This window comes from Drosophila eugracilis, unplaced genomic scaffold (genome assembly GCF_018153835.1).
Source record: "Drosophila eugracilis isolate 14026-0451.02 unplaced genomic scaffold, ASM1815383v1 contig_2088, whole genome shotgun sequence".
NCBI lineage: Eukaryota > Metazoa > Arthropoda > Insecta > Diptera > Drosophilidae > Drosophila > Drosophila eugracilis.
Window position 1 is genome coordinate 5495083 of NW_024572964.1, and position 26737 is coordinate 5521819.

Here is a 26737-nt window from a genome sequence, read left to right on the forward strand (position 1 = left end):
ATGAAATGAAACGATGTTTCGAATAGAATTCTTTATAACCGGGTTAGGATTGTACACATTTCTAAAATTGTATCATAAAGCAGAATTATAAAATAAATAATTCTTTAAAAAAAAGTATTTATCCACCTGGTTCCATCCGGGATCGAACCGGAGACCTTCTGCGTGTAAAGCAGACGTGATAACCGCTACACTATGGAACCAGTTGTGTCAAAGCCAGCCAAATTTCAGTTTTGTCCAGCAAGGGGATGGAATTAGTTCGTAGTCTGCTTTTCAGCTGTTCACCAAATTCCATAACAAAAACATTAAAATTAATATTAAAAAAACAATTTCTTTAAATAACAAAGAATAAGTGCAGTTTACCAAATATCTCCAACAAAAAGACATTTTCATAAGTTTTTCGTGAGTATCATTATTTTATTTAAAAGCCAAGAGCACATCAATAATACCTTGTTTGTGCCTATTCGAGTAAAATCTTGTTACTACTTAGTTATAAGCATTATAAAATAAGTATAAGTTAAAAATTAAAATTACACACACAGTTGTAAATGTATTGCACCGTTGTTCAACCTAAAAAGTATGTCCTAAACAATAAATCAACAAAAACGATGGTCTAACAAAAAGGAAATTCGCTGAGAAAATGAAACTTGAGGCTGTGGGGAAAATCAGGATTAGCAGGAGAAGCCAAAACTAGACATGCAGGAATGCCTCTTCAATATCGCCTGGCGGTTGTGGGTCTGGGAACCCCCGATGTCCTTGGTCTTGCCGACTTCGAGCGCAGGGGATTGGAAACTCCATCGGTGTTGTAGCTGAGATAAACATGCGAAAGGTCTAGGAAATCAGGTTCCTTGCCACTGGTCTTGTGAGCCGAGATGTGTTTTCTCATATTGTTGCCCGTATAGGCCACACATTTTAGTTGCCATTCCCCAATGTCCTCGTTCCAGTGGGTATACTGATTAATCATCGACTGGTACTCCTTGGGCACATAGGAATTTAATACCAACTCGCATAAAGCTAGTTCCCTGGACAGGCTCCTGATGTTCTCATAAATTCCCTCCTTCTCGCGCTGGTGCTCCTGCTGTTGGTCAGCCAGTTCCGACTTGACACCCATCAGCATCTGCATCACACGATGGATCTTCTTGGTAATGCCAGTGCTTGCATCTTGGAGCGTGGAATAACGCTCTTCAATGTCAATCCTTTCGGTGGCCTTCTGCTGTAGGGTTTGCTTGAGTGCCTCCTCGGATTTTTCATGTTTTTCCAGCTCAGCAATAGATTGCTCTAGTAGCATCTCTTGGGTTTGGGCTTTCTCTAGAAGATTCTCCCCGCCAACCAGGATTTTGCCTTCCAAGGAGACCAGTTTATTACGAAGCGTTTCTTGTTCCGTCTTAGCATGTTCGATTTCCTTCTGATGTTCGTTCTTTCGCTGAGCTAGTTCCTCCTTCTCGGCATCGGTTTTCTCCCGCTTCTTCTTTGGTTTCTTCTCCACAGCTTGGACTGTAGAAGACTCCATTTCGATCTCCAGGGGAGCCTCCAGCTCGTCATCGGCTGTGTCCTCCTCTTCCTCGGAACTTGGCGGCTCCTCCTCCAGACTGCTGCCCTCTTCCAACTGCTTTCGCAAACGAGCAATCTCCTCCTGAAAGTGACGCAGCAAAGCATCCTTGGGCTCCTCATTGATGTGCATGCGATTTTGGATATTCTTAGCACGACTAGCATAGCGCAGTGTGGATATAGTTTCCATATAGTTGCTATCCGCTGGACTAATAGTGGCACACATCACGGTCTTGGAGTTACCTCCCAGGGAGTCCTGAAGGAGTCGGGTTAGCTTGGAGTTTCTGTAGGGGATGTGAGTGCTCTTTCCATCCACCAAAGCACTTATGACATTTCCCAGCACCGAAAGCGAAAGATTAATTTTGGTAGCTTCTTTAAGTCTCTGTCCACTGGCCTGGGTTTTCGACTGCCTTTCGGAACCGGCAAGATCCACCAGCTGTAGTTTACCCATCCTCACATGCTGGACACCACCTTCGCCCAGTTCACTTCGCTCTACGGTTATCGAGAAAATGGCATGGGATCGGGAACTCTCCTGGTTCATTTTGGTAGCTCCCACAGCTCGATTTTTATTTCCCAATCGCATTATGTTCTCCAGATCATCGGCATTGTGCACCACATAACCACTGAGATCCTTGACAAAGACTCCGATATCAGGGCGTTCCTTAACTTCCAGACTCTTTCCCACATCCTTGCCCAGCAGATCCCGCACCTCTTCGTTATATATCTCCATATAGCTGACTCGCACCAGGAACTTCTGGTTCTCCTTGGCCTTGGCAATATGCCCAAAGATATGGGCAAATGCATTGGGAATTATGCCCTTTGTTTGTGGTGAATCAGGATTTCCGGACATGGTGTAGGTTTTTCCGGTTCCCGTTTGTCCATAGGCCAGAATAGTGCCATTATAGCCCTCGAGGACCTTATCCACAATTGGACGAGCGGTGTCCACATAGAGATCCATCTGATTGGAGCCGCCATCGAAAACATTGTCAAAATAATAGGTTTTCGGTGGTTCATTGGCCGTGGCATTGGGCTTCATCACGGTTATGGCCCGGTTGAGTTTATCCACGGAAATGGCACTTAGAGCTCCGGTGGACAGCTCATTTTTATCCATGGGACGGGTTCGCACCACCACACGCACATTCTCGATTTCGTCATCGAGCTGGGCAGCCGTTCCTGAATTTCCCTCGTCCTGCGGCATTTTGTTGAAGATCCTGCAGGTCCTCCGCTTGATTCCTTATCTAGTCACTTCTATTAACCACTTTTTGCGCTGACCGCACTTAGTGGAAATCGATATTTGGGGTTTTTCTTCGCATTTGTTTATGCGTTGCTAGGTTTTTTTTTTGCGAATGATTAAGCGACGGATAGTCAGCTGTTATCGATAAGTGGGGGAGTGCGAAATAACTAGATAGAGGGCTGCCAGATCAGCGGGAAAAGGTCTTCATCGATTGCAACTCCCAATTGGAAAAATACTAATGTTAAAGATTTCAAAAAGGTTTTTATTTGTTGAAAGTTTATTAAAAAGTTTTTAAAGTCATAAAATGTAAAATCAAATAGGTTTATAAAATAAAATATTTCTGGGGTATACATTTTTCAAAAACTTAGATTCATATATATTTGAAACAAAAAAATAATTGTTTTAATAATATATATTAAATAATTGTTATAAAAAAAAATTATCTTTATTTTTTCTAGAATTTTAAAATAAAAAATAACTTTAAAAAACTTAGAATATGAAGAAATCAATATATAAAAATATTGTGGATTGCTCCCAAACTTATGCTAAGCTTTTTTACGCGGTTTTTTTACAGTTGTTTTGGAAATTTTTACTTTGATATCCTCAAGTGGTTCCCAATTTAAAAAATAAAATCAACAAGTGGTTCCAATTGGATTGGATTACTAAAAAAATGTTTTTATTATGATAACTTCAACAGTTGTTATTATTATTAACTAAATTTAAAAATATTTAAAAAATAAAAAAAAATTATATTAAAAATACCAACTATCGCCCTCAACGATGAACCCTCCGAAATCAACGAGTTTCCACTGAGAGCGGCGAGTAAACATCTGCCCACCACCTCCGCGAGAGAGTTCCGAAGAAGAGGAAGACGTTGTGCCAGTGGAACTGAAAGATTCGATTGGCGATTGGCTGCCCGCAGAGTTTCCTTTACACGACCAGACGACGCAGAAATTAAAACTCCGGCCACCATGGCAGCGACATTACGAAGATTCCATGGCTTGAGGATGCTGAAATCCGCGCCAGCTTTCAACCTCCAGCAGGTAAAAACTCGCAAGCGAACGGATCGAAATTTTCCCTAGGACCATCCACCACGGCATCTCGAAAATGTCATGTCAATTGGAGAAAAACATCAGATAATAACACTTCATGGGATTAAAGATCAAGTTAAATGTTTGAAAAGAAATGTTATAGTGAAGTACAATGAGAAATCCTAATCTTATGGGTAGCCCAATGCATAGATACGAACTGAACAACCCAATTATGTAACTCCGTGCAAAAATTCGTACTCTCCTTGGTCGACCGAGAGATTCTAATCGTATCTTCTCTCCTTGCAGGCTAAGAACCTCTCCACCGCCGGAAGTTGGGCAAGTAACAACAAGAAGGTAAGTCGGCAAGTCAGGAATCTCTGAGATTCTCCACTTGGCATTTCATAATACCCGAACGGCCCTAACCTCAAAACGCGTTTGCTTCTCGGTGACTCTGTGTGCGCGGGTGTACGTGTGTGTGTGTTTGTGTGTGCGGCAAACAGCTGATCGGAGCCGTGGGAGCGATTACCGGCGGAGTCGGTGCCCTTCTCTTCGCCCTGGAGCAATCCGTGCAGGCCTCCGGCGGTGAGGTGCACTCCCCCGCACAACTCTGGAACCACAAGGGCCTCTTCGACGCCTTGGATCACCAGAGGTAAGGTATAAAAGAGGATTGTTGAGAGTTTGAGCTACCGGAATATCACAGGAATTGTAATCAACTGGATTTTAATGGATTTCTAGTTGGAATTCAGTTGGAATAATACTTCTGTGGCACTCTGGAATAGTAAACAAAACTCAATACGGATCTGCTAGTTCCTCCTATTCCTGTTTTTCAGATATTAATCTCTATTTTTATTATTTTCCTTCCAGCGTTCGTCGTGGCTACGAGGTGTACAAGCAGGTGTGCTCCGCCTGCCACTCGATGCAATACATTGCCTACCGCAATCTGGTTGGTGTCAGCCACACCGAGGCCGAGGCCAAGGCTGAAGCCGAGCAGATCACGGTGAGTCCTTCAAGGAGATACTCAATATAAATGGTTTCTAATTTAAACAAATAAATCCGAAACAGGTCAAGGACGGTCCCGATGATACCGGCAACTACTACACTCGCCCTGGCAAGCTGTCGGACTACTTCCCGTCTCCTTATCCCAACGAGGAGGCGGCCCGTGCTGCCAACAACGGTGCTTACCCACCGGATTTGAGTTACATTGTGTCGGCGCGCAAGGGCGGAGAGGATTATATCTTCTCCCTGCTGACGGGCTACCATGAAGCTCCTGCCGGAGTGATCCTTCGTGAGGGTCAGTACTTCAACCCGTACTTCCCGGGTGGTGCCATTTCCATGGCCCAGGTGTTGTACAACGAGGTGGGTTGTTTATTAAATTACTAGGGAAAACCTGAGGATTATTTAAATATTTAATATTTTTCCAGGTCATTGAGTACGAGGACGGCACACCGCCGACGCAGAGCCAGCTGGCCAAGGATGTGGCCACTTTCCTGAAGTGGACCTCCGAGCCGGAGCACGACGATCGCAAGCAGCTGTTGATCAAGGTGATCGGCATCCTCGGCTTCCTGACCGTCATCTCGTATTACATTAAGCGACACAAGTGGTCATCGCTCAAGTCGCGAAAGATCGTGTTCGTGCCCAAGGAGAAGTAGAATGTTTGAATTTGATTTTGATGGTGTGAAGAATTGCAGTGTTATCGCGGCTTTACCGACTAATAAAGATAAATCAATTTTAAGCAAAACCAAACAAACACACAAAAGAACAGCATCCGCAACCACCAAGTCAATGTTCTTCTCTCTCTCCACGAAAAACAGAAATAACTATATAATTTGCGAGAGCCAACAATACGATCCAAATAAAAATCTAGCTAAATCTATAACATCTTGGGTATATGCCAAATACCAAAGAAAGATCAGATCGGAAAGTTCAATGAGAGGGGGATTGAAGCTTAAGAAACTACCAGAGCCTAGCAAAATGAATGATGGATAATGTAACATTGATTGTGTATAGCATGGATAATTCAATTATGTATTTAAAAAATAAACAATTGACAAATAAACGGAAATGATTAACGTATGATCATTCCAGAGAGGTGGAGAAGGGATATTTAAGTTGGTTTTTCTAAGGCCCTTACTGAGTCCTATAGATTTCGTTCTTTAATTATTGGTACTCTCCACTTGAATTTCTTATACATTCTTTTAATTTTTTTTCTTTTTCATATATGAACTTAGAGTCAATCTGATGTTTATCATCGCCATATAAAACAAATTCTAAATTCCAAACCAATTTCCCGCTATTAATCATCATCCATTTTCAATTTATTGAGGTTCCTTGATTTTGTTTATCAATGGCTGTGTTTGTGGGTGATACAGGAAAAATCCGTAAACTTGAATAGAAAACCTCAAACTAGAGATCATTAAAAACTCATGAGCAAGATCTTTCGTAATTTATAGGAAACTTTCAATAATATCCTCCTTATAAATTACTAAGTTTGCACTTCAGTTTTACACATTTTTTTTTTATTGGATTAATTGTTTTATTTAGAAGCTTAAATTAAAGTATTATTTTAATCATCGTTCATCATTCTGTCCGCACGATTTCCTCATCGGCTTAGTGTGTGTGTGTGTTTCTATATATATCTATAATTTCCACTTTTCAATGATTATAAATCGCGTCTCTCGTCCCAAGCGATTCGGGAAGAAGATATTGAAAAAAATATAATCAAAAAATCAACTAAAGTTGCTTCTTTAATAAAAAATCTTGCGTACTGGCGCGCTGTCTACAAAAAATCTGTTCGACATGTTGTTTTATTTAAATTAATATATATATTTTGCTTTATGTATATAATTAATAAATTTTTTAGTATAGGCAAAAAACAATAATTACGCTTCTCATTTGAAAAAACGCGGCTGTGATCTTTGTTTAAACTTTATCATTTTCATTCTTTACTTTTACTTTTCGATTAGTTTACGGATTTCGTTTGTTGAGTTCAAATTATATGATTTTTCGCATCTTTCTCATAGGCATTTACTTGTTTTATTTCTTATTTAAGAAGTTTTGTTTTTATTATTTTGTTGGGACTGAAGTAGAAGTAAAGTAACGAAACACGATGACATAGTTCATGACGGAAGGGACGACGACGACCTTTTCATAGTGACGCTTCTATCGCATTTTTCGCTGCTGTTCCCTTTACTTATAGTATAGCTTGCATTTGGTTGTTGTTCTTGCCACAATAACCGCACTCGATCTTTATTACGTTCAGTATAATCATTCGCTGCCGCCGAATGCAACTCAAAGGAGCAGCCGCCACACAATCTCTGTCACACGATTGTGGACAGTTTCTTGGTCTTGGACTTGTTGGACTGATGGGGTTTTCCTGCTATTATTGGGTGTGAATGCTCCTCCCGTTGTAGTTGCAATCGTTGCTGCTGCAGCTGCTGCTGGTGTTGCTAACGGATGTTGTCGACTAAAAACAGCTTCCTTCTGGCGGCTGTGCCAGCTTCAGGTTCTCTTTCATGGTCATAATCCTACGGATTTCCTGCAGCATCGTTTTTATAGTGTATTCGCGACTCCATCTGGCCAGCATCTGCACTGATCTATGATCAACCTGTGGGAATTTTCCAATAAATCATTAGCATTTCGTTTCTCTACTTAACACACGCCATTCAATTTGATTTACTCACCACGCCATTGTTCTGATTAATGCAGTTAATGTTTACTTTAGTTAAAAACCTGAGCGTCGGTGGCTCATCCGGATAACGTTCGCCGCACTCAATCTTTAGTGAATACATTCGATTCTCGAATGGTGTCTGTAAGGCAAAAGAATTTCCAATTAACATTTAACAAGTTGCCAACTGATTATCCGCTAAATACTGTGTGAAATTACGGCCAGAGTGTCGATGAGTCAGTCAGGCAACCAATACCCTAAATTTTCTACTTTCCCACTGACGCCACACTGCAGCTAAGACCATGTTAGGGTTCTGTTTGGATACCCTACCACCCTAACTCCTCAATGATTCATGCGGCGGCGCGCGCAACACTCCTAGACTATACAAAAATTAAATGCAAATTTAGTTTTCTTTTCGGTTTTCGGAAGTAATTCAAGGGGAAAGCTATTTTCTTAGAGGATTTTACACAAAGGGAAAGAATTTCCAAATGAGTTAGCTAAGGTATGAATAAATTAGCATTCTAACAATCTGTATATATTGTGTATCAAGAATAATCACTTACAGATCATTGGTCTTAAGATAGATTAAAAAATATGAAAATAAGTGCTCACAAAATACAACTTATCTGTAGTAAAAAGGACATTCTATTAACATTTCCTAAACAAATCTTTAGGCAAATAAAAACCCTTTAAAGATACTTAAAACGATTTAAAATGAGTTCCACATTCATGGCTTTACGCAACCCCAGCGATAGTGTCAATAATCCTACCGAAAGAACTGATAAATCGGTCTTATCTAGTGACGTAGTGGGGAAAGTGCCACTGTTATGGGCCATATAAAACTTCAATCCGAATGGAAACTTACTCTAGGCGGACCGATGATCATGCCGATCCAGTAGGTGAGCGTCATGTCGTCGTCGTTCTCCAATCCCCACGATATGGTGCCATCGCCCACGCCCTTCTGGCCCTGATCCAGCTCCTCCAGTAAGCGGAAATTTCGTGGCACCACTGAAATTGTAAAAAGCGTAAAGGTGAGAGTTCGCTGACATAATAGGGTCTTCATTGAAAAATGTAATTATTTAAGTTTATTGACAGCCTGATTTCAATTTCCTTAACTCACAGTATTAGTTTATAATTTAATTTTCAATTAATCTTAGTCACTGTCGTAAGAATGTATATATATGGATATACTTTAAAAGCTTTCTTATAAGAACGACAAATTGTAATATATTTAAAATTTTTAAAAAACATTTGCACCAAAAGATAAAAATATATAAAATACTGCATTTAAAAGATATGTTTTTTGGGTAATATTGTTAATATTTTCACATTTGATTTTGAGTTTTCTTGCTTTTATATTAATATTATTTTCAGTATTCAACCTTACTTTAATTATAAAATTTCTGTATAGTTTTAGATTTCTTATTGAATTTTGACTACTTCTGTAACTAATTCAATGTCATTTTCTCTCAGTGTTGGGTCATATGGGTACGTGTTGTTGTTGTTTTGCGCTCTGCGTCTTGTGTTGTTTTTGTTTTCGCCCGTGTGACTTTGCACGCATTTTCGTGCAGAGAACAAGTAAAAAAAAAGTGCGAAGAACAGATATTAAAAACGAAGAACGGGCGAGGGGAGGGTGTGTCGGCGGGGTAGTGAAGAAAGCATAATTTCTGCATTTGCAAAAACAATCCGAGCAAATGTAATTTGCAGCTAATTTAATTAGAAAAGAAAGGCAGCTTGTAAAACGCACGCAAAACGCAAGTGTGCAAAAATATAAAAAAAAAACTAAAAAGTATGAAGGCAAGAAGAAGAGTGTATGGGAGAAAGAGACAGAAAGAGAGGGGTGGAGCGGGGCGATATTTCGGAAAATGTCAAGTCACGAAGCGAAATTGCAACGGAGTTTTTCCAATAGGGAAAAGCGGCCAGCGAAAATTGCTAGAGCGGCGTGGTCCTCAAGAAATATCCATTCGCCCGTTTCGCTTTTATCGGCTTTCGTCTTTCGCCCTTGCTTTCGTCTTCTTTTTTTGCCCGTTTTTCACACACACACACATTGCGGTCCGCTTTCCAGGCTCGTTGCGACGGAAAAATCGACGCCGGCCAGCGGGAAATACGATAAATAAATGGCCAACGGTTTCAGGCGATTGCGGGTGGCATTTTCAAGGTGCCAAATTGTTAATTTATCTATTTTATTTCTTACCAACGCCGGTACTTGATGTATTCGCCATTGTGGTTAACGCTAAATGTAAAATACCACAAAACGGTACCTAACGCGTTTCAGGCTTAGACTGACCGCACTAAAGTTTTCTTTGAGTTTCCACCGTTTTCTAACTCTGACACGGCCTTATTCCAGGAATCTGTTAAGTGTAAGTTATTATCGACTTTAATTAACAGCTCTGTTAAAATTAATTTTTTAAAAATTTATTAAATAGGCTCTGAAACAACTATTTTGGAAGAGTATCCATAGCTATTCTGAAATTGGTTCGTTTTGTTCAAGACATAGCATACAGTGAATGATGGTCTCACCAAAAATACCAGACAGCTGCTCTGCTATCAGCGCCGTTAACTAACATGACACTGTGTCCAATGTTAACGCGTCAGCTTTTTAAACAAACTTATTCCCACTGATGAAATATTAATTGGCCAATCCACCGACTAAGAATTAATGCTAAATCGATAGAGTAAGGAAGATGGACAGCCTCTATCACCAGACCAACAATGCAGTAAAGGATATCGAGCGGGACTTCCAGCAGCTGAGTCGACTAAGTCCCCAAGAATCCCTTGACGTGGAAAATGGAATTCAACTAAAGATTACCCAGGCAAATTCGTAGGTTTATTAATGAATGTTACTTTAAAAACAATAATATTAATGGTTTATCTCATTTACAAAGTAACTGCGATCGATTGGATGTGCTATTGTTTAAAGTGCCGCCTTCACAGCGACAAAGTTCCAAACTTCGGGTGGATCAACTGAAATATGACCTGAGGCACCTACAGACATCCCTGCAAACGGCAAGGGAACGCAGGCAGCGGAAAATGCAGGAGATATCGGAGAGAGAACAGCTCCTAAATCACAGATTTACCGCGAATAGTTCCCAACCAGAAGAAACCTGCCTGCAATTGGATTACGAACTACAACATCATACCCAGCTGGGTAACGCCCATCGAGGTGTGGACGATATGATAGCCTCTGGCAGCGGAATCCTCGAGAGCCTTATCTCCCAACGAATGACACTGGGCGGAGCTCATAAGAGAATTCAGGCCATAGGCAGTACTTTGGGTCTATCCAATCACACCATGAAACTTATAGAGCGACGGCTGGTCGAAGATCGTCGGATTTTTGTTGGCGGAGGGATAGTTACCTTGGTTATCATCGCCCTAATCATCTACTTCCTAGTGCTCTAATATAAATACGGTTTGTTTTAGCGAGTGTAAATTAATAGTGGAGTATAATTTTTATAATGTTGAAAATGCACATTAATTAATCATCGCTCTCTAGAGAGATATTGCTTCCAAAACGTTGGTACAAATGAGCTTTCAGCTCGTCCATTTCTGCCTTGATCACTTTTGCCTTGGCTTCTATACCGGCGATCTCTTTGAGAATCGTATCCTTGGTCTCCTTAAGCAAGTCCTGGGTTCTTTCCAGCTTGTGTGAGAGAAAGACCTCGCCCACGAGGAAAGGTATATCCTCGTCTTCGTCGAACAGTTCAATCTCCTCCAGAGCTTCTTCGACGGATTTCAATTCATTCCGCTTCATTTCCAGCTCGGCTTTGAAGTCATCCATGCGGGCGTTATGCTTGGCAAACCGGTTTATCCGCTGTTGGTCCTCAAAGGATATATGCACATCATCGTGCTGAAATAAAAGGAATTTTGTTAGAAGCTGTTTACCACGGTGATAAGAACAACAGATGGTCAGACATTTTTATCAAATATTAATTGTGGGATTTGATATGTAATGTATTTATGTTTAAGCGATAAAATTCTAAGGAGCGAGCCCTTCTTTTATGGATGACAAGGTTTGATCAAAATTGAAATGCCTTTTGTATAGGTTCCACCGGAACCTCACAAAGTGAGGTTACTTTTTATTCCATCATCTGTCCGTTGATGATTCACCAATACTCACGCTCTGGAACACCTTGTTCGTGCCGCTTGCTACTTTTGCTGCCATTTTACTTTGATTTACAATATAATTAATAAATAATTTAAGGAGTTTTACAAACAGTTGCTATCTTCGATACTAAGCAAAAATGTATACTTTTTGTTGTAAATTTCAGTGCTGACAGCGTATAACAGAGCCAGCTGAGGCGTTAGGTTTTTTCCGCCAGTGATGTTGAACTAGCCTTTTTATACGTCTATACAAATTTTAAAAGTACATCTTTTTTTGTTGTGTTTTTTAAGTTTTAATAAAATTTTATATTTTTTCGGGGTTATTCAAACTGAAATGTTTTTAGTATAACTTAAATCTAAGACATATTATATCATAGCTACTGTTTGTTTCCTTCCATGTAGATGATTATGGCAGCACTATAATCAATATTCTGTTAGAGTTAACAGTGTAAAATTCTTGTATCAAATGTAATTTACTTGCCGTTTTACCTTGGCCGTTAATAATAATACAAATTAAAATACATACTTGTATTAATAATTAAAAAAATATATATTATTCTCAAAGAAATTACTTTAAATTAAACTTAAACTTGCCTTAAACCTCATGGAGAACTAGGCAGATAATTATTTATACCTGAAATTGTATAGATATCAAATTTGTCCAATTAGTTCAATCCAAAGCAAGTTATAAAATTTAACACCAAAAAACTATTTAATATAATTAAAACACGTTCGTAACATTGTGATTAAATACAAAAATACACAAAAAATAAATTGTTTTTGCAATTTTCCATATTATTTTGCCCATTTATTCGACACGAATTAAGACCACCACACAGCTAATTAGTCAAAGTTATTATTGCTTCCTTTTGGCCATTCGATTTAATCACTAATTGTTTGCACATGTCACAAATTAAGCAAAAACTAATAAATTATTTCAGTTAATCACCGTAATTAAACGGGATTTCTTCACCCGATGCAATTAAATTTCCGTTGTCAGCTTAGGAATTTTCATTTCCCCTTCTGTTTTTCCCCATTGAATTTCACGAATTTTCATTCGCATTAAAACGTTGTATTTTCCAGATAGAGAATGCATTTGCCACTTTCATTTCCCTTTTGGAATATTATCAAAATATGCAAATGCAATTAGACGGAAGTTAACATTATCCATTAAGGAAGTGAGAAAGTGCAGGAAAGGAGGAGAGAGTGTTAATATCCTGGAGATGGCTCCGCTTTTTCGCTGAATATCCCTTTGGGCTTTGTCATTTTACAAATTGGAATCGTCTCGGATTTAGGCAAATATTTGCAATATGAAAAGTTGTTGATTCTGCAGCAGTTCCTGCAATTGATGACTAATTTATTGAATTTGCATCACATAAATTGCAATCGAGCTGCAACAAGTTGTTCGTTGACTTTTATCTGGACTTCTATCATGTTTATTGAAAATTTCATCAGTTTATTAGTTTAGCTTAGCAATCAGATTAGGATTAGATTGGACCAGAAATTGTTGACTTTAAATCAACATTGCTATTGATTTCGCACAATGCTGGAATTTGTTTTAGTTTAAATTTTTATGTGCTTGTTTATTTATGTAAAAATAATGTTGATTAGGATTACGAAGGTAGAATTATTAAGTATTTATATAGATTTTTGTAGTATTTTTAAATTTAAATCTTAAGCCCTTAAATGACAATTATGTAAGTTTGAAACTCTTTTGCTGCCTCCCATTAAAGGACTACCCATTGACCCACTTTCGGGTCATCAAGTGATGCCCACATCGAGTGTCGCACATATGGGCTGAGTCCTTGCTAAAAAGGATTCACTTCCTCTTCTCTCCTCTTCTCCCATCTTTCGACCGTTCTCCTACAGTGCGTGAATCCTGAAACACGAGGGAAATCAAAAGACATGGCGTCAATCAGTTTTCCACTAAGCCAGGCAGATGTTTGTTGCCTCCTGCGGGCATGCTGCCTGCTTTTCCCTTTCCCTTTTTCCAAGTCGTCCTGTGGATTTTCCCTCTTTTCCGATACCGATCTTTATGAAGTGGAAAACTTGGCAGCAATCGGTTGACCCGCACTTGAAGTGTCCCTCCCACCTCCAAAAAAGAGGTAGTTAAACTTTGCTTAGTTCAGGTATTGATATATATTTCGGCTCCTACAGTTAGTATTTACATTTGCCCAACTATTCCATTGTTTGTCCATTTTGCAGGATGGATGTGCTTTGATTTCGATTTCATTGCACACAGGTGCCCAGCTGAGGATAGTTCGGTTCGGTGAATGCTATTTGATCAAGGCAACTATTTGTAGTTGTCCTGGGCTCTTACATTCAGGAAAAACTATAGGTCTTGTTGTGTCAAAATAGCAATAAAAGTGTTATATGAAACTGTATAAAAATCAATTTAAGATATTATAAAATAGCTTAATATGGAACAACGGATTAAATATGGCAAATGAGAAAAAAAGTGAAACAAGTTTATCAGTCATAATAGTAATAAAAACCTTCCAAAATCAATATAGCAATAATATTTAAGCTTAAATAATATTTTTCGTAAAAATGTTAAAGGCTAATCCTTTTTTTTTCCTTCACCTGAAATTTACTGTGCTTTTTGTATTTTATTTTATATTAGAAACATGCCAGCTCTTGTTTATTTCCACCTACTATTTGTGGCTTTGTCTAACTTCGGCTCTCCTTTAACTCTCCGGAGTGTCGTAGTCTACTGCCAGAAATTGTTTATGTTTAATGGGAGTTTCGGTTGAAATATGCATGCTTTAAGTTGGCCCGATCGAATGAGCCACCCCCCTGGAAATTGAGTTAACATCTCTGGGTTCTCATTTCGCATTCTGTTTTCGTTTCACTTTATTTTTTGGATTCGATTGCAATTTGTGTTATTAAAAGCAGCCTCTGTGTGTGTTCGGGGTCTGAGCCATGGCTTTAAGCGTTAATTTATCAAGCCAACAGACTACAGACTCTCTTCTATATAGATACTTTTGTATCTCGAGATGAGAGTCACGTTCCCTGATGAGAGGCTTGAAAAGGATTTATGGCCTCACTTAAATTTCCCTCCGTTGATGAGACACAATTCGGAGTCCTCGACAGGTGCCATAAGTGGCACGAAAATGAATAATAATGACAGCTAGTCGTATATGATTAACCCGATGACTGATAGGTCAAGTGGAATCAGCGACATTTGTTGCTTACTTGGCTAATGTGGTTTTAATGAGTAGGAAAGTTGATCGAATATGGTTTGGTCATTAAGTTGGAGTCAAAAAGGATACCATTAATAGCTTTTGAGAGCAGCAGAAAATAGTAAATGTAAAAATAATAATAAAAACTCTTTAAAAATATCTTTAATACCTTAAGCTTCATCATTCTCTGTTACATTTTATTTTAAACTTAAATTCAGTTGATTGAATTTTTGGTTAATTACCAGCGGTTAGGTTTTTAATGCCCCGAACATTATGTGCACAACCGAGGAAAAATGAATGTTCTTGGCAGGCCACACAAAAGGATCTCCTTGGGAAAAGCCAGTAAAGGGGCAACCTGCTGAAGCCTCATAAATAAAACATGGAGCTTCTCACTCTCACTCTAGAATTTTGGGTTGTTCAATTCATAAATAATGAGTGAGCTCTCCAGGTGAACTCTTCGCTATGCCTTTGAAATGCAAATAAAAGGTATTTTCCTAGCCACCACATGGCGTATGCGCAATCCTTGTTTGCCTTTTCCATACATATTTTTCGGGTTCTATTTTTCTTTTTTTTCGTACATTTTTACAATTCAATTGAACTCTGTCCAGAAATATGTTGAGTAATATGTTGAGGCAAATACATATTTCGTGCCTCTGGGCAAATTTGAATTGTCAAAATTGTAACGAGCTTTTCGGTGTCTTTACCCTTTTTCCACATTGCCTGTTTTTCAACCCGTTTCGCTGACATCAACTGCATTGAAATGTCATAAAAATTGAAACACGTTCCTCGTTGTGTTCGCTCCTGTTCCTGCTGTATACCCGGAATGCCCAACATCCCATCCTCTCTCGACTTTGAATGGCATTTCTGATGGCGACACTGGCCTGCAGTGTTTCTGCCTTTTGGCCTTCTGCTTTGCATACAAATAACGCTAATCTTTGGCTGGCCAAACCCATTTCCCTCCGCCCATTTCTGTACCTATACACATAGAGCTACATACATCTCCTAACTCCAACTCGCAGTTTGTGTTCCTGCCACTGACGATGTCCCGACTTGGTCCATTTCGCTGATGGTGCAATTTTGCACTTTACACGTGGCCTGCATCCATCTATTCCTTATGTGGGCGGTGGGGCATTGGGCCGTGGCACACGTCTGGTTGCGCTGGATATTATGAAAATTTATTGTTTTACGTGCGAGTAATTTTGGGCAATTTTGAAAGACTGCGCCAAAGGTCGGCGTGTCTAAATCAATGCGGAAAAAAGTTTTAGCCAAGGAGAGGAGCTCTGCCTTAACTGGTGTAATCTTTATAACAGCTTTTCGAAAATTCTTTTTAGAATTTTAAACAAAAGTTGTTCTCTACAGTAGATAGTAAGTATTATTCCTCTTTAAAATGGAAAATCTATCATCATTTTCCAAAACTAAGAGCACTACAAAATTTCTGCCATTTATTTTTCGACTCTATCTCAACATGCATTTAATCTGCCATCGAAATTACATTCAGTTTTGGGTTTATTGTTGACTTAACATGGACCATTTGCCCGTTCTTCGACAATGGATATATGTTCCCTACATCACATCGGTCTCTTGTTGTATTTATTAGTTAAACCCACAGGCAGAAGTACAGAACGCTTTTGTTCCACAAATGACAATGCAAATAACAAAGGGAAGACGAGTGGCAGGCAGAGCAGCGGCAGCAATGGCAGAGATTCAGTCTTGTTTATTATGCAGCAATTACCATGGGGGCGTATACGTGTTAAGCGTAGGCAAAAGATAAATATTGTCCAAAGGACAATATTTGCCCTGCTGTCCTGCTTCCCCATCCGCCTCCATCAGCCTTTCCCCAACCAATCTAAAGACACAAAAACTTTGCCATAAGCACAACATAATCGTGGAATTATCATTACGGATTTGCAGCTTTTGTTTTTTCCATTTCGAATTTCGTATTCCCATTGGTGGTCAAGTCGTCAGCTTAAGTTCTATCTTAGTATCTCTTGGCTTTGGTTTGTATCTGCTGAATGCCCAAGAGTGGCATTTCGAGTTGGCCAAAAGTTTTTGGCCAAGACTTTCGTTTCATTTGAATATTCTATATCTTAATGTAAGCATAAACCTTTTTATTGTACATTTATGAAATGGCAGTAGCGTGCCTTACTCTTGGACACTTGAAGTTAAGTTGGCAAGTCAGTCGAGATCTGTTTGTACAACAGACAGTTGTTGTTACAAAGTTTGTGTTTGTGATAGAAACATAAGTAGTATTGCTGTAAGACAAGTCTAGTTATAGTTATGCAATGAAATAAAAATAAGTTGACCATCTTTAAAAGTATTTTCAACTATTTAAGCCTTAAAATTCCTTAAATACTAAGAAATTTGGAGACTTCTTCTCTGCTTAAACATTCCTCATTGATTTCCTGTTCAATTTGTGCTGCAATTTCTGTCCCTTCTGTGACTTACAAGATTCCAAGCCATTCAACAAACCAGCAAATCTCCGATAATTGCACTCAGTGCACCAATTTCTTGCTTTTTTGCTGTATGTTCCCAATGAATTTCAAGTGGATTACAATAATTCGGTTGTCATTGGAGGAGCAGGAAATGGAGAACCCGATCGGAAGTTGAGGGGGGTGTAAATACAATGGCCCACTGAATTAGTGCGCTTTGTGTCATTAGGTTTCGTTTCAAAATGGCTGGGGATTTGGATTTTAAGGGAATGGAATTGGAAAATCGGGAATGTCAGTGGAAATGGGAGTTGGTAAGCGGCAATCAACCGGAGGACGCAAACTAACCACTTCAGCGGGTCCCTTTAAGCGCTTTTCAATTTTCGAACTCGCTATTTCTATTTCGCAATTTTTTTTAGCAGACCATCCGCTCTTTAACCCCCCTTAACCCCTCTTAACCCCTTTCTGCCTTTGTGCGGTTTATCAAAAGTGGTCGGTCGTCACAGTGACAGCTTCCTTTCGTCTGTTATTTTATTCGCAAAGGCTAGCAAAATGCAGAGTTCTTTCTGGTTTTAAGCCCTAAGTGCGGCTGCTGGAAAAATTTTAGCTGCAAGTAAAAAATGTTTGTAAAAATAAGCTAAATAAGAAACTAAACAAAGCTCTTTACTAAGACCAAATATTATCCACCTTAGTTACCGAGATATTTTTCCAAATAATTTATAACCAAAAGGGTTGCTTAAATACTTAAAATTTTCATAAGCTAGCACATTTTTCACTTCAATCGAAGTACAAACTTTAGTTAACAACTCAACGAGAGAACGGACTCTATTTCCTGACAATATAATTTATTTAAATTGTTCCTTTACTCGCAAAATAAAAGGGGCAGAGTGAAGGCAGGAGGAAGTCAACTTCCCGTTTAGAAGATTGATGACTTCCAGCGACGACAGCCACAGGTGTAGGTGGGCTATATTTGTGCTCAGCATATTTATGATGAATTACCTGAGTCAGCTGGTCTATCCTCTCCATTAGATTACTTTCCATCATGTCACGCTCACTTTCCCCAGCTGTCAATAAGCAAATGGCAGCGATAAATCCTCCCCAGCCAATATATATGGCTAACAAAATATTCAGACTACCGGGTTGTGAAAGAGATCTTGTCGCTACTTCGCAAATTGTTGACATTTTAATTGAAATTTATTGGGCTTAAGGCAGGCCATTGTTGGCTCATTTCAATGAAATGTCCATTCAACACCTGAACCCGAGAGGACCTGACAAACGCACAAATAGCAAGGCGGATATTGTAAATAAATTAAATTTATATACCAAAGCCGGAAAAAAGTTTGCCATTTCCATTCTTGAGCCATGACAAATCCCGCATTCAAGTCAATGGACAAGCCAGGAAAACTCGTAGAAGTGCAAGAGAACAGTGAATTGAAGGCAGCTCTAGAACTTGTCCGATTATAAATCAAAACTTTCGATTTTCTCTGAGTTGCTTTTCTTTCCGGTTTGCAGCTACTGCTGCTCCTTGCCAACTTCCGGTGCCATCGGCTAGACAGAAAAATAAACGGAAAACAGAAATCTTTCACAGGCGAAGGAAACTTTCACAGATGAATAGAAAGAAACTTGAAAGCGTATAAACGACAATTGATCGATATTGAACTTTTCAGAAATGTAAATAATGCGTATTAATGATGTCTATTTTTCCCCTTATCTGCCTGTCTGACTTCTATATAAAAGTTGGCAATCCACAAAATTGTTTTCCTAACATTTAAATAAAATATTTAAAAGCTTTTACCCTACAATATTTATCACCACTTGATCTTTATTTGCATCTAATGCATTTGTACATTAACTAACTTTTCACCTTTTATATTTGCCAGCTGAGTTGATAAAAAATATTTTCTATATTTTATGGGGAAAATGAGGAAAAAATAGTTTTGGCAACTGGCCAAACCACCAGCACAGCAAAAAAGAATCATAAATTACTGTTGTCAACTATTATGAGGGCAAAACAACTGAACTAATCGAAAACGACAAAAAAAATAAAGGAAAATAGATGGCAGGCAACAAAATGCCATTAAAGTTTACAACTTGTTTGGGGAATTTTGTTGCAACAGAAGTGAAATCAGTGAAAAAACAATTTTAGAAACATTAAATTACACATGCAACCATGAATGGACCTCAATTATAGCCATTCATGTCCTGGAATAATTTATCATCTATGGACCTTCATATTAATTAAGCTCACGTAGTTGATTGGTAGAAGTGAGAGGGTATATCGATACGAACAAGAGTTTGATTAAAAAGATAATTGTTACTATTATCGATGAAATCAATAAACAGAAGAACTTTTTTCACCTTTTTATATATTTTTTAAACATTTTCTTGCTTCGAATTTATTCCTTGGCTACTAGGTGGTAAAAAGATCCATTAAGTAATCTTAGACCTTCTACCAAAGCCTAGACATATTTCAGCATTCCCTCAACTCATGAGACAGACAAGAAAAATCCGTTATGTGACACTCGAAATTGGCCACGTGTCTGGCTTTTTCCCAACCCCTAAATCTCTGCCTGCTTCATGAATGTGTGTCACACACATAGACATTCTGTCGTTTATGTTCGGAATGATAATGAGAATCCAGGAATACCTCGAATTCTGGCCAAATTTGTTTAGTTCATTTGGCACACGAAGAAAGTTAATTAGCAGAGGTAAATATTGAATACGAAATTCAAGTGGAGATAATTGAATTTCATGCATAAAGGAAAATTTTCTTTCACATAATTGCAGATAGAGGAACTTACCATTATTTCTAATTAGAGTTTTTACTGCTCACTAATAAAATATGAAAAATTCTTTAATAAAATATAATTGCCTTTAAATCATCTACAGATTTTCATGGTATTCCACGAGATTAAAATAATCTCCTAAAATAGGAATAATAAAAACCCAAAGTAACTAAAAAACGTTTCCTCCTTTTTCCCAACCTTTTTAACTTCCAGGTTGCCGTAAAAATGATCCCACAAGGTGAAGATAAAAAAGGCCAAGTGAGCTTGATAATCAGGCACTCAATTATCCCCCAAGTTTTCACTAATTGGTTGGCTTAAAGTCAAGTAGCGGTTAGACCTTAGACTTCCTTCATTCCACGGCCCTCCGATGCAGCTGTCACTTTTGAAAAGTTGCTTTCGCCATGGAGTTGAGGGATTTCTGCGGGTGCTGTTGCAATATTTTGGCGCATAATTCCTTTCCCTTGCGCTGTATATAAAATTTAATTAAGACGCATAAAGTTTTTCACACTTTGACACAAGCCCCAAAAGCATATGCTCCCTCCCCCACCAACAATTTTCCTTGTCCAATCTCGCCCGGCGCCGTCTTCAGGGAAACTACTTTAGTTTGGCTTTGCGTGGAAAGTTTTGGGTTCTGGCCAAGCCCTCAGTTGGAGGAGAGATTTCCTTGGCACATGAAGAAAAGTAATTATTAAATAAATAAGAAGTTTTTTAAGATTTAAACCACTTTTACTCTCTAATCCAACTTTTAAAAAAGGTATTATTAATATTAACTTTGACCTTATTTTAAAGAAATAAAATACTTTGGTTGAAAAATTGAGAAATTAATGTTTTGAAATTCAAAATAAAATCTTAATCGCATTATTTTCACCTCCCATTTCCCTCAGTGCAGCAGCACGCTGGCAAAGCGGGCAAAATTACTCGCCCTGCTGAGCGCTTTTGTTAATTATGCCACGGCTTCTGCAGGTCTCCTCACTGCGCTGCCACTTTCTTTCCGCTGCTTTATTTTTCTTGGCAACCGCCAAAGTTTTGTTGCACAATTTGCTGCTCAAACAAAGCCAAAACAATTTAATTGTCACAGTCGACGTAGTGAGCCAACCAAATTGCATCTTATGGCCTTTTGCGTAGATAAATAGCCGAAAGTGTTTGGCTTAAACGGAAACCGAAGGCAAACCCATATGTCTGCGAAACTTTTTCAATCAGTCGTGTCGTCTACGAGGAAAAAAAAACGTAGTTACCCGAAAACTCACTTAGTTTTTCCATCGAACATTTACCACACTTTTTCTTTAGTTTTTTTTTTTTATCTCTTGGTTTTGGGTCACTCACTAATGAGCAAGGACATTAAATGAAAAATGTTGACAACTTTTTCGGTAACATGTTTTCGTGGCGCTTTACAGATTTTCACGACTTGTAATTGATTTGCCTCGTCTTGATGCTCTGTTGTTGTGGCTTTTTAGCCTAGAACAAGTCCTTTTTACATTCAACAAACAAACGCAAGGCGGTTCTAAAAGAGGAAAAGAAATGCCTAAGAGCGGCACTTTGGCAAAGAGCCAAAATAGTATAGGGCCAGGATGAGAACTTTTGTGTTTTTTTTTGTGTGAGCGCTGACAAGAAGCCTCCCGGTAAAAGGCGAAGATACAAAAATATCTAAGAAGGAAAATAAAATATGATAGGAATGGGAGAAAAGGAAGGAAAACTGTGTTACAACTACTGAAAAACTTGTTATCTTAATGGATATTTTGTAGTTCGTTTGTGGCCGAAATTGACTCACTCTCTCTACACCAGCGGCAAGAGGTTTTTTTTTTAAAAAAAAAACCGAAGAAACAATTTCACCATCTTGTGGGCCATAAATTCAAGATTAAGTTCTTCCCAGGAGAGAGAAATAAATTCTAATTTATTTCATTAAAGAAATAAATCAATCCCTCTGTTTCTTAAGTCTGAGTAACTACACAATTTAATTATGCAATCCCGTTCCCTCTACCTTCCTTTGATTTCCCTCTCAGCAAAGTTAATTTAATTAAACTTTTACCTTTTGACACATTCATGGTCGTCTGCGCGAAAATCGAATTTTCCCTTTGTGGCGAGCTAATGAATCGGAAAGCGCGCATTCAAAATGAACTGAAAACTTCCGCCGCGGCAATTAATTCCAGTTGAGCTCAAGTGTCAGAGTTTAAGCTCTCTGCTTTTGGATTTTATTCGATAACATTGAACTGCCTTCAACCCACTTTAATTGAGTCTGATTATGAGGCGATTGTGCCACTTAGAATATAAGATCTCTGAGCCCAGAATCATTAGGGTAATGCCATAGCTGAAAAGGAGTATCAACAAGGCAGAACTCACGGTATCCATGTCAACCTGCAAATTAATAGAGCTTTAAAAGTTGAAAAGGTTGCTGCGAAACTTCTGGCAACTCACATGCAAGTCTGAGGTCTCAATTTTCTTCACACAAGGCGGTTTCCTTGAGTGCCAGACATTAAAGTGATATGTCAGGATTCCTGTTTCAGTGACGCGTCTTAATCTAAAAGGAGATGTATTGCTTAATTAAGAAACTTTAATTAGGCAAAGACATAATAATAAATGGGCTTAATAAAAAACTATAACCAAAACGTTAACCAGAATCAAGTTGAATTTGTAAACAACTTATAAGATTTTTTAGTTAAATGATTATTTAAGGACCTTTACTCACCCATAAGAGATAACCTTCCTCATTGGCGAGTTCTTTTGCATAATGCTCACAGTTTTTTGGGGAGGAAACATACTAACTTCAGTGAGGTCACAGATATCCTGTTCGCTAAAGGTTTCAGCAATGATCTTGTAAGCAGCAGCCACATCCACATGAAAGGCAAAACCTAAAACAAGATAAGTTATGAGATATCAGCTTTATCAATGTAGTTACTTACGTTCATGTTTAACCCTTAGCAAACCCGTTTCCGGATCTAACCAGTTACTAGCAGCATTATCCTTGGCATGAGCACCCGTTTCATGGCTGTGAACTATATCCCGATAGGACTTAGCAGGATCAGTAGAGGCTGGATTGGGATCGACTGGTTCATCCTCATCAGCTTCGTTTTCTTTGGTGGTAGGAACACTTGTAATCTTCTTGGCATAAAGTTCCATGGAAACGGGGTCTTTAGTGTGCTGTTAAGGTAAGATACACATAAAACTATAAAATTTCATTATAAATTGTTTAAATTCGTACCAAAAAGTAATCCCTGTTGTACAAAATATCCTCCATACCCACTTTCAACGAACTATGCACCAAATCACTTAAAGTTTTAATGGTCTTCGGCTTCTCCATCAGAAGAGTTCCCACAATACTGGCAGAGTAAAACTGATAGATGCAAAAAGAGAAGAGCAAGCTGGTAATTACAATGCAACGTCCTGAAACAAAGCTGGTGGAAAAACCCAGACCCTGTTGGCAAATAATTCCCACGAAAAAGAGTACGGATTCCAGGAAGAGACCCACTCTTTCGGGAGATTTCTTCTGCTTAGCCTTGCGATCCTGGATGTACTTATTTAGCTTCTGGTAACAACGTTGCCATAGAGTTCCAGCATCAATTGGAGCTGAATCTTCTTTGTCATACCCTTTTTCTTCTATTTTTTCTTCATTGACCACAACTGACACTGCAGTAATAGGACGTGCTGTAGCCGGCCTTTGTTCCTGCTGTTGCGGTTGCTGATAATGATGTCTTGGCGGTGCTCCTCCTTTCGGTTTAATCAAAGCTGAGCCATCATGTGGCACCAATTTCCACTCGATGGTAGTCAAAAACCAAAGAATAAATACTGTCAAAATACCACAACCTACGATTAAAACCCAGACATCATTGGTAAAGGGTTGCAGGAATACGATACGATCCTTTTGGGTGCTTCTCGGATGTCGAAAGATAAAACAGGGACGACTTGACCAACTTCGCCCAGCCACATCGATCCATTTGTGCCTTTCCAGCCAGTAGAATATCGGTGCTCCGCCAATATCCGTCTCATTACGTATGAGGGCGCCAATCATGCCATCGAACCGTCCGTTCTTTACGTACCCCCAAGATGTGGTCCTGGAAAGGACGAACGTCCAGTTGAACATGTCGCGCACTGCCATCAGCAGATTGAAGTTGAAGCGGTTCATCGTGTCGATGTGACCCGACACCGTGTGCGTGAGGTAGTACATCAGGGTGCCCGTCATGTTCTTGTTGGTCACCTGCCGAGTGAATAGATATGAAAATTTTGCAGTTGGAAAAATAATGGAAACTAGAGATATATTATGGTTACATTAATCCAAGAAAATTTGTGTAATATTTCGAAATCATAATGTCCAAAAACCATTTTTTTTAAATGTCAATTATAATTCCAAGACTCACTTGCACACACTTTTCTTTCAAGTGCACTGCTGTCCCTTAGGATGATGATGAATCTCCCTGCCCTTTTCCACCCGTTTCCCACCCAATTCCCATTCCCATCTCTATAAACCTCACCACAACCATACAGCGCACCCTGGCATGCTGCATGTCCATCCTGCGACGAACTGTGGACGTGGTCCGAAACCATGTGTACAACTGGATTCCCTCTGACGGCGTGAAGCTGCCAATTTCGGTCAGATTGACGTGTCCACCGTAGTTGAGTCCGGGGTTCCTAAGCGAGGGTTCAAAATGGGAGCAAGTCGTTGTGGGAATTAGCAGTCGGGAAGTCGACAGTTGGGAAATTATGGCTGATGTGTTGATGGCAACCAGGCAGAAGGAAATCTTTGCTCTGGCAATTTACGGAATGGAATGGTTTTCAGGTCAAATGCTAGGAAAATGATAACTTGTCCTTTGACTGCAGAGATATATGGGGACTTGAGATTGTAAATGCTTGAGGTTAATGCTATTAAGCTAGGTTTAGATATAAATTCCTTTATCATTCCATTTAATGAGCCTAATTAAATACCTTTAACCGCAATTTTCAGGCTTACAATGTTATAAATTAATTTGGACAAATATATCTTTGAATTCCATTACGAAAACCCTAATAAATCAAGCGAAAACATAAGCTCATCAATTAATGAAATAAACAACTCGGGGCTTCTAATCAATGACCTGAATTAAGACCTTGTTTATACAATTTATTTTAGCTGTAAGCTAAGATCATGTCCTTGTATGTCCTTAGTAATCAATAAGCAATTAAAGGACCAATATTTCATATAAACATTAAAATTAAAGGACTTTTCAAGTGGAAACTGCAGCTTCAGGTGATGCAGATGATGATAACCAGGCCAGTTAATCACTCACCAGACATCGAACAGAGTGTAGTGGGCTGCCTCGGACATTCGCTTGGCCAGCGTTAGTTCGGTGTTCATGTACAGGTTCATACCCCCCAAGAAGCTCTGGATGGTAGGAAGGTCATCATCATCAGTCGTCTGAATTTGCTGGCCCTGTGTCACCTCCTCCTGCTCGTCTCGGTTCACCGATCCTTCGGCTGTCTGCATCCTTCCATTCCAGGCGAAATCCTCTATCAATAGCCAGTGAAACTTCTCGCTGTAGAGCATCTTGGCGGAAGCCTTTGAAATGATTGTACTTGAGCACTTAATAAGGAGACTCCACAACTTGACAGGGCGGTGGGCTCCCCCATTCCCCACTCCTCTCTTTTCATACCCCACCCTTCTTACCAACTCGAGAAATCGTCGACTGAGGGCGCCGCATGCCAGATCCACGACCGCAATTTGCCTGAGGGCTTCCATCCGCAGGACGCTCTCCAGCCACTCGGAATTGCTCTGCGCCTGGCTGGGCGCCTGGCTGAAGCCACCGCTTGGTCCGCCACCCGGACGGTTGGGTCGTCCACTAGAAGGAGGCGCCTGGGCCAGCACATCGAGAAGGACAATCCGCACAAAGAGTTCGCTTTCGTAGAGACTCTTAATCAGCTGAAAATTCTTCGCCGCGAAGGCGACGCGAATTTCTGCAGCACTGGGAATTTGGTTCGGTCCATCGTTCGAAGTCTGAGAATGAGGCTTCTGGCACGTGAAGTAGGTTATCCTGGGGATGTGCTTATAGTCCTGGGCAAATTGCAATATCAGACTGCTCTGGAGCAGCGAAGTTCGCTGCGGTTCCGTCACCCCATAATCCAACTCCAATTCCAGCAGCTCACGCTCCGGCAATCCTTCGCAGGATAATGGCAAAAAGACAAAGAGTAGCCACCAATGCATTGGGTTTCCTAACAATAAGTTAACATGCAAATGATGCCCCTTATATATATATACAGATTCCCCGTTTTATTCATGCATTATTCATTCGTTTGGCTTTGACATTTTGCGGCTGTCAAAATTGAATCGAAATTGGCCCATAAATCGCTCATTGGAATTTCACTTTTCTTGTCAACTGACACCGGTCACCGTCATTATTCAATTTCGTTCAATTAGATTTCATAATTCATGACCCACACCCAGCTCTTGGCCCATGAATGTGCATAAAGGATGAAAGGGTCGTCCCAAGTGTGTCTCAATTCTACTCAAACTGACTTTGTCCTTTGGGTCCTAACGCTTCCCATGTCATAAATTCGGACATTTTGTCACCTTAATTGAATTTTCTTGCTAATGTTAGAGAGAATGCCAAAAATATGTTAAATAAAATTAGAATACGAATAAAATACAACTAATTTTAAAGATTTTATACATAAAATTTCAAAGAAATATTAAGAAGTTATTACAATTTTTGGCTTTACCTTCAGCTTTTCACCTCCGACTAATGCTAACTCAAAACTGATTTTCCTTAGCTTTTTGTTCCATATTTTTTCCCAACAGCTTTTCAT

The 26737-nt window shown here is 39.3% G+C and overlaps 6 protein-coding genes and 1 non-coding gene across 7 annotated transcripts; 2 read left to right on the forward strand and 5 right to left on the reverse strand.

Annotated features, from left to right (window-relative positions):
* Positions 1-127: 127 nt before the first annotated feature.
* On the reverse strand, positions 128-200 carry Trnav-uac. Its single transcript has one exon. It is a non-coding gene; the product is annotated as a tRNA-Val (tRNA).
* Positions 201-370: 170 nt separating this feature from the next.
* LOC108108169 (kinesin-like protein KIF3A) lies at positions 371-2951 on the reverse strand. The gene has a single exon (XM_017216110.1). It carries the CDS (start codon positions 2741-2743, stop codon positions 710-712), a length of 2034 nt encoding a protein of 677 aa, XP_017071599.1. The 5' UTR covers positions 2744-2951; the 3' UTR covers positions 371-709.
* A 676-nt stretch (positions 2952-3627) lies between these two features.
* LOC108108015 (cytochrome c1, heme protein, mitochondrial) lies at positions 3628-5872 on the forward strand. The gene is made up of 6 exons (XM_017215871.2): positions 3628-3822; positions 4117-4164; positions 4311-4459; positions 4675-4807; positions 4873-5166; positions 5232-5872. The coding sequence occupies exons 1-6, from the start codon at positions 3751-3753 to the stop codon at positions 5457-5459; spliced, it is 924 nt and encodes a 307-aa protein (XP_017071360.1). The 5' UTR covers positions 3628-3750; the 3' UTR covers positions 5460-5872.
* Positions 5873-6536: 664 nt separating this feature from the next.
* On the reverse strand, positions 6537-9793 carry LOC108108017 (ubiquitin-conjugating enzyme E2 variant 1). The gene is made up of 4 exons (XM_017215874.2): positions 9669-9793; positions 8340-8482; positions 7491-7616; positions 6537-7414 (listed from the first exon to the last, which is right to left on the reverse strand). Exons 1-4 carry the CDS (start codon positions 9694-9696, stop codon positions 7274-7276), a joined length of 438 nt encoding a protein of 145 aa, XP_017071363.1. The 5' UTR covers positions 9697-9793; the 3' UTR covers positions 6537-7273.
* Positions 9794-9880: 87 nt separating this feature from the next.
* Positions 9881-10927, forward strand: LOC108108016 (probable Golgi SNAP receptor complex member 2). Its single transcript, XM_017215873.2, has 2 exons — positions 9881-10295; positions 10360-10927. The coding sequence occupies exons 1-2, from the start codon at positions 10159-10161 to the stop codon at positions 10871-10873; spliced, it is 651 nt and encodes a 216-aa protein (XP_017071362.1). The 5' UTR covers positions 9881-10158; the 3' UTR covers positions 10874-10927.
* Positions 10889-11756, reverse strand: LOC108108018 (probable prefoldin subunit 4). Its single transcript, XM_017215875.1, has 2 exons — positions 11592-11756; positions 10889-11321 (listed from the first exon to the last, which is right to left on the reverse strand). Exons 1-2 carry the CDS (start codon positions 11634-11636, stop codon positions 10950-10952), a joined length of 417 nt encoding a protein of 138 aa, XP_017071364.1. The 5' UTR covers positions 11637-11756; the 3' UTR covers positions 10889-10949.
* A 10366-nt stretch (positions 11757-22122) lies between these two features.
* LOC108107518 lies at positions 22123-26135 on the reverse strand. The gene is made up of 8 exons (XM_017215059.2): positions 25602-26135; positions 25225-25493; positions 24433-24589; positions 23166-24158; positions 22867-23104; positions 22653-22815; positions 22382-22484; positions 22123-22321 (listed from the first exon to the last, which is right to left on the reverse strand). Exons 1-8 carry the CDS (start codon positions 26133-26135, stop codon positions 22193-22195), a joined length of 2586 nt encoding a protein of 861 aa, XP_017070548.2. The 3' UTR covers positions 22123-22192.
* Between the last annotated feature and the right edge of the window lie 602 nt (positions 26136-26737).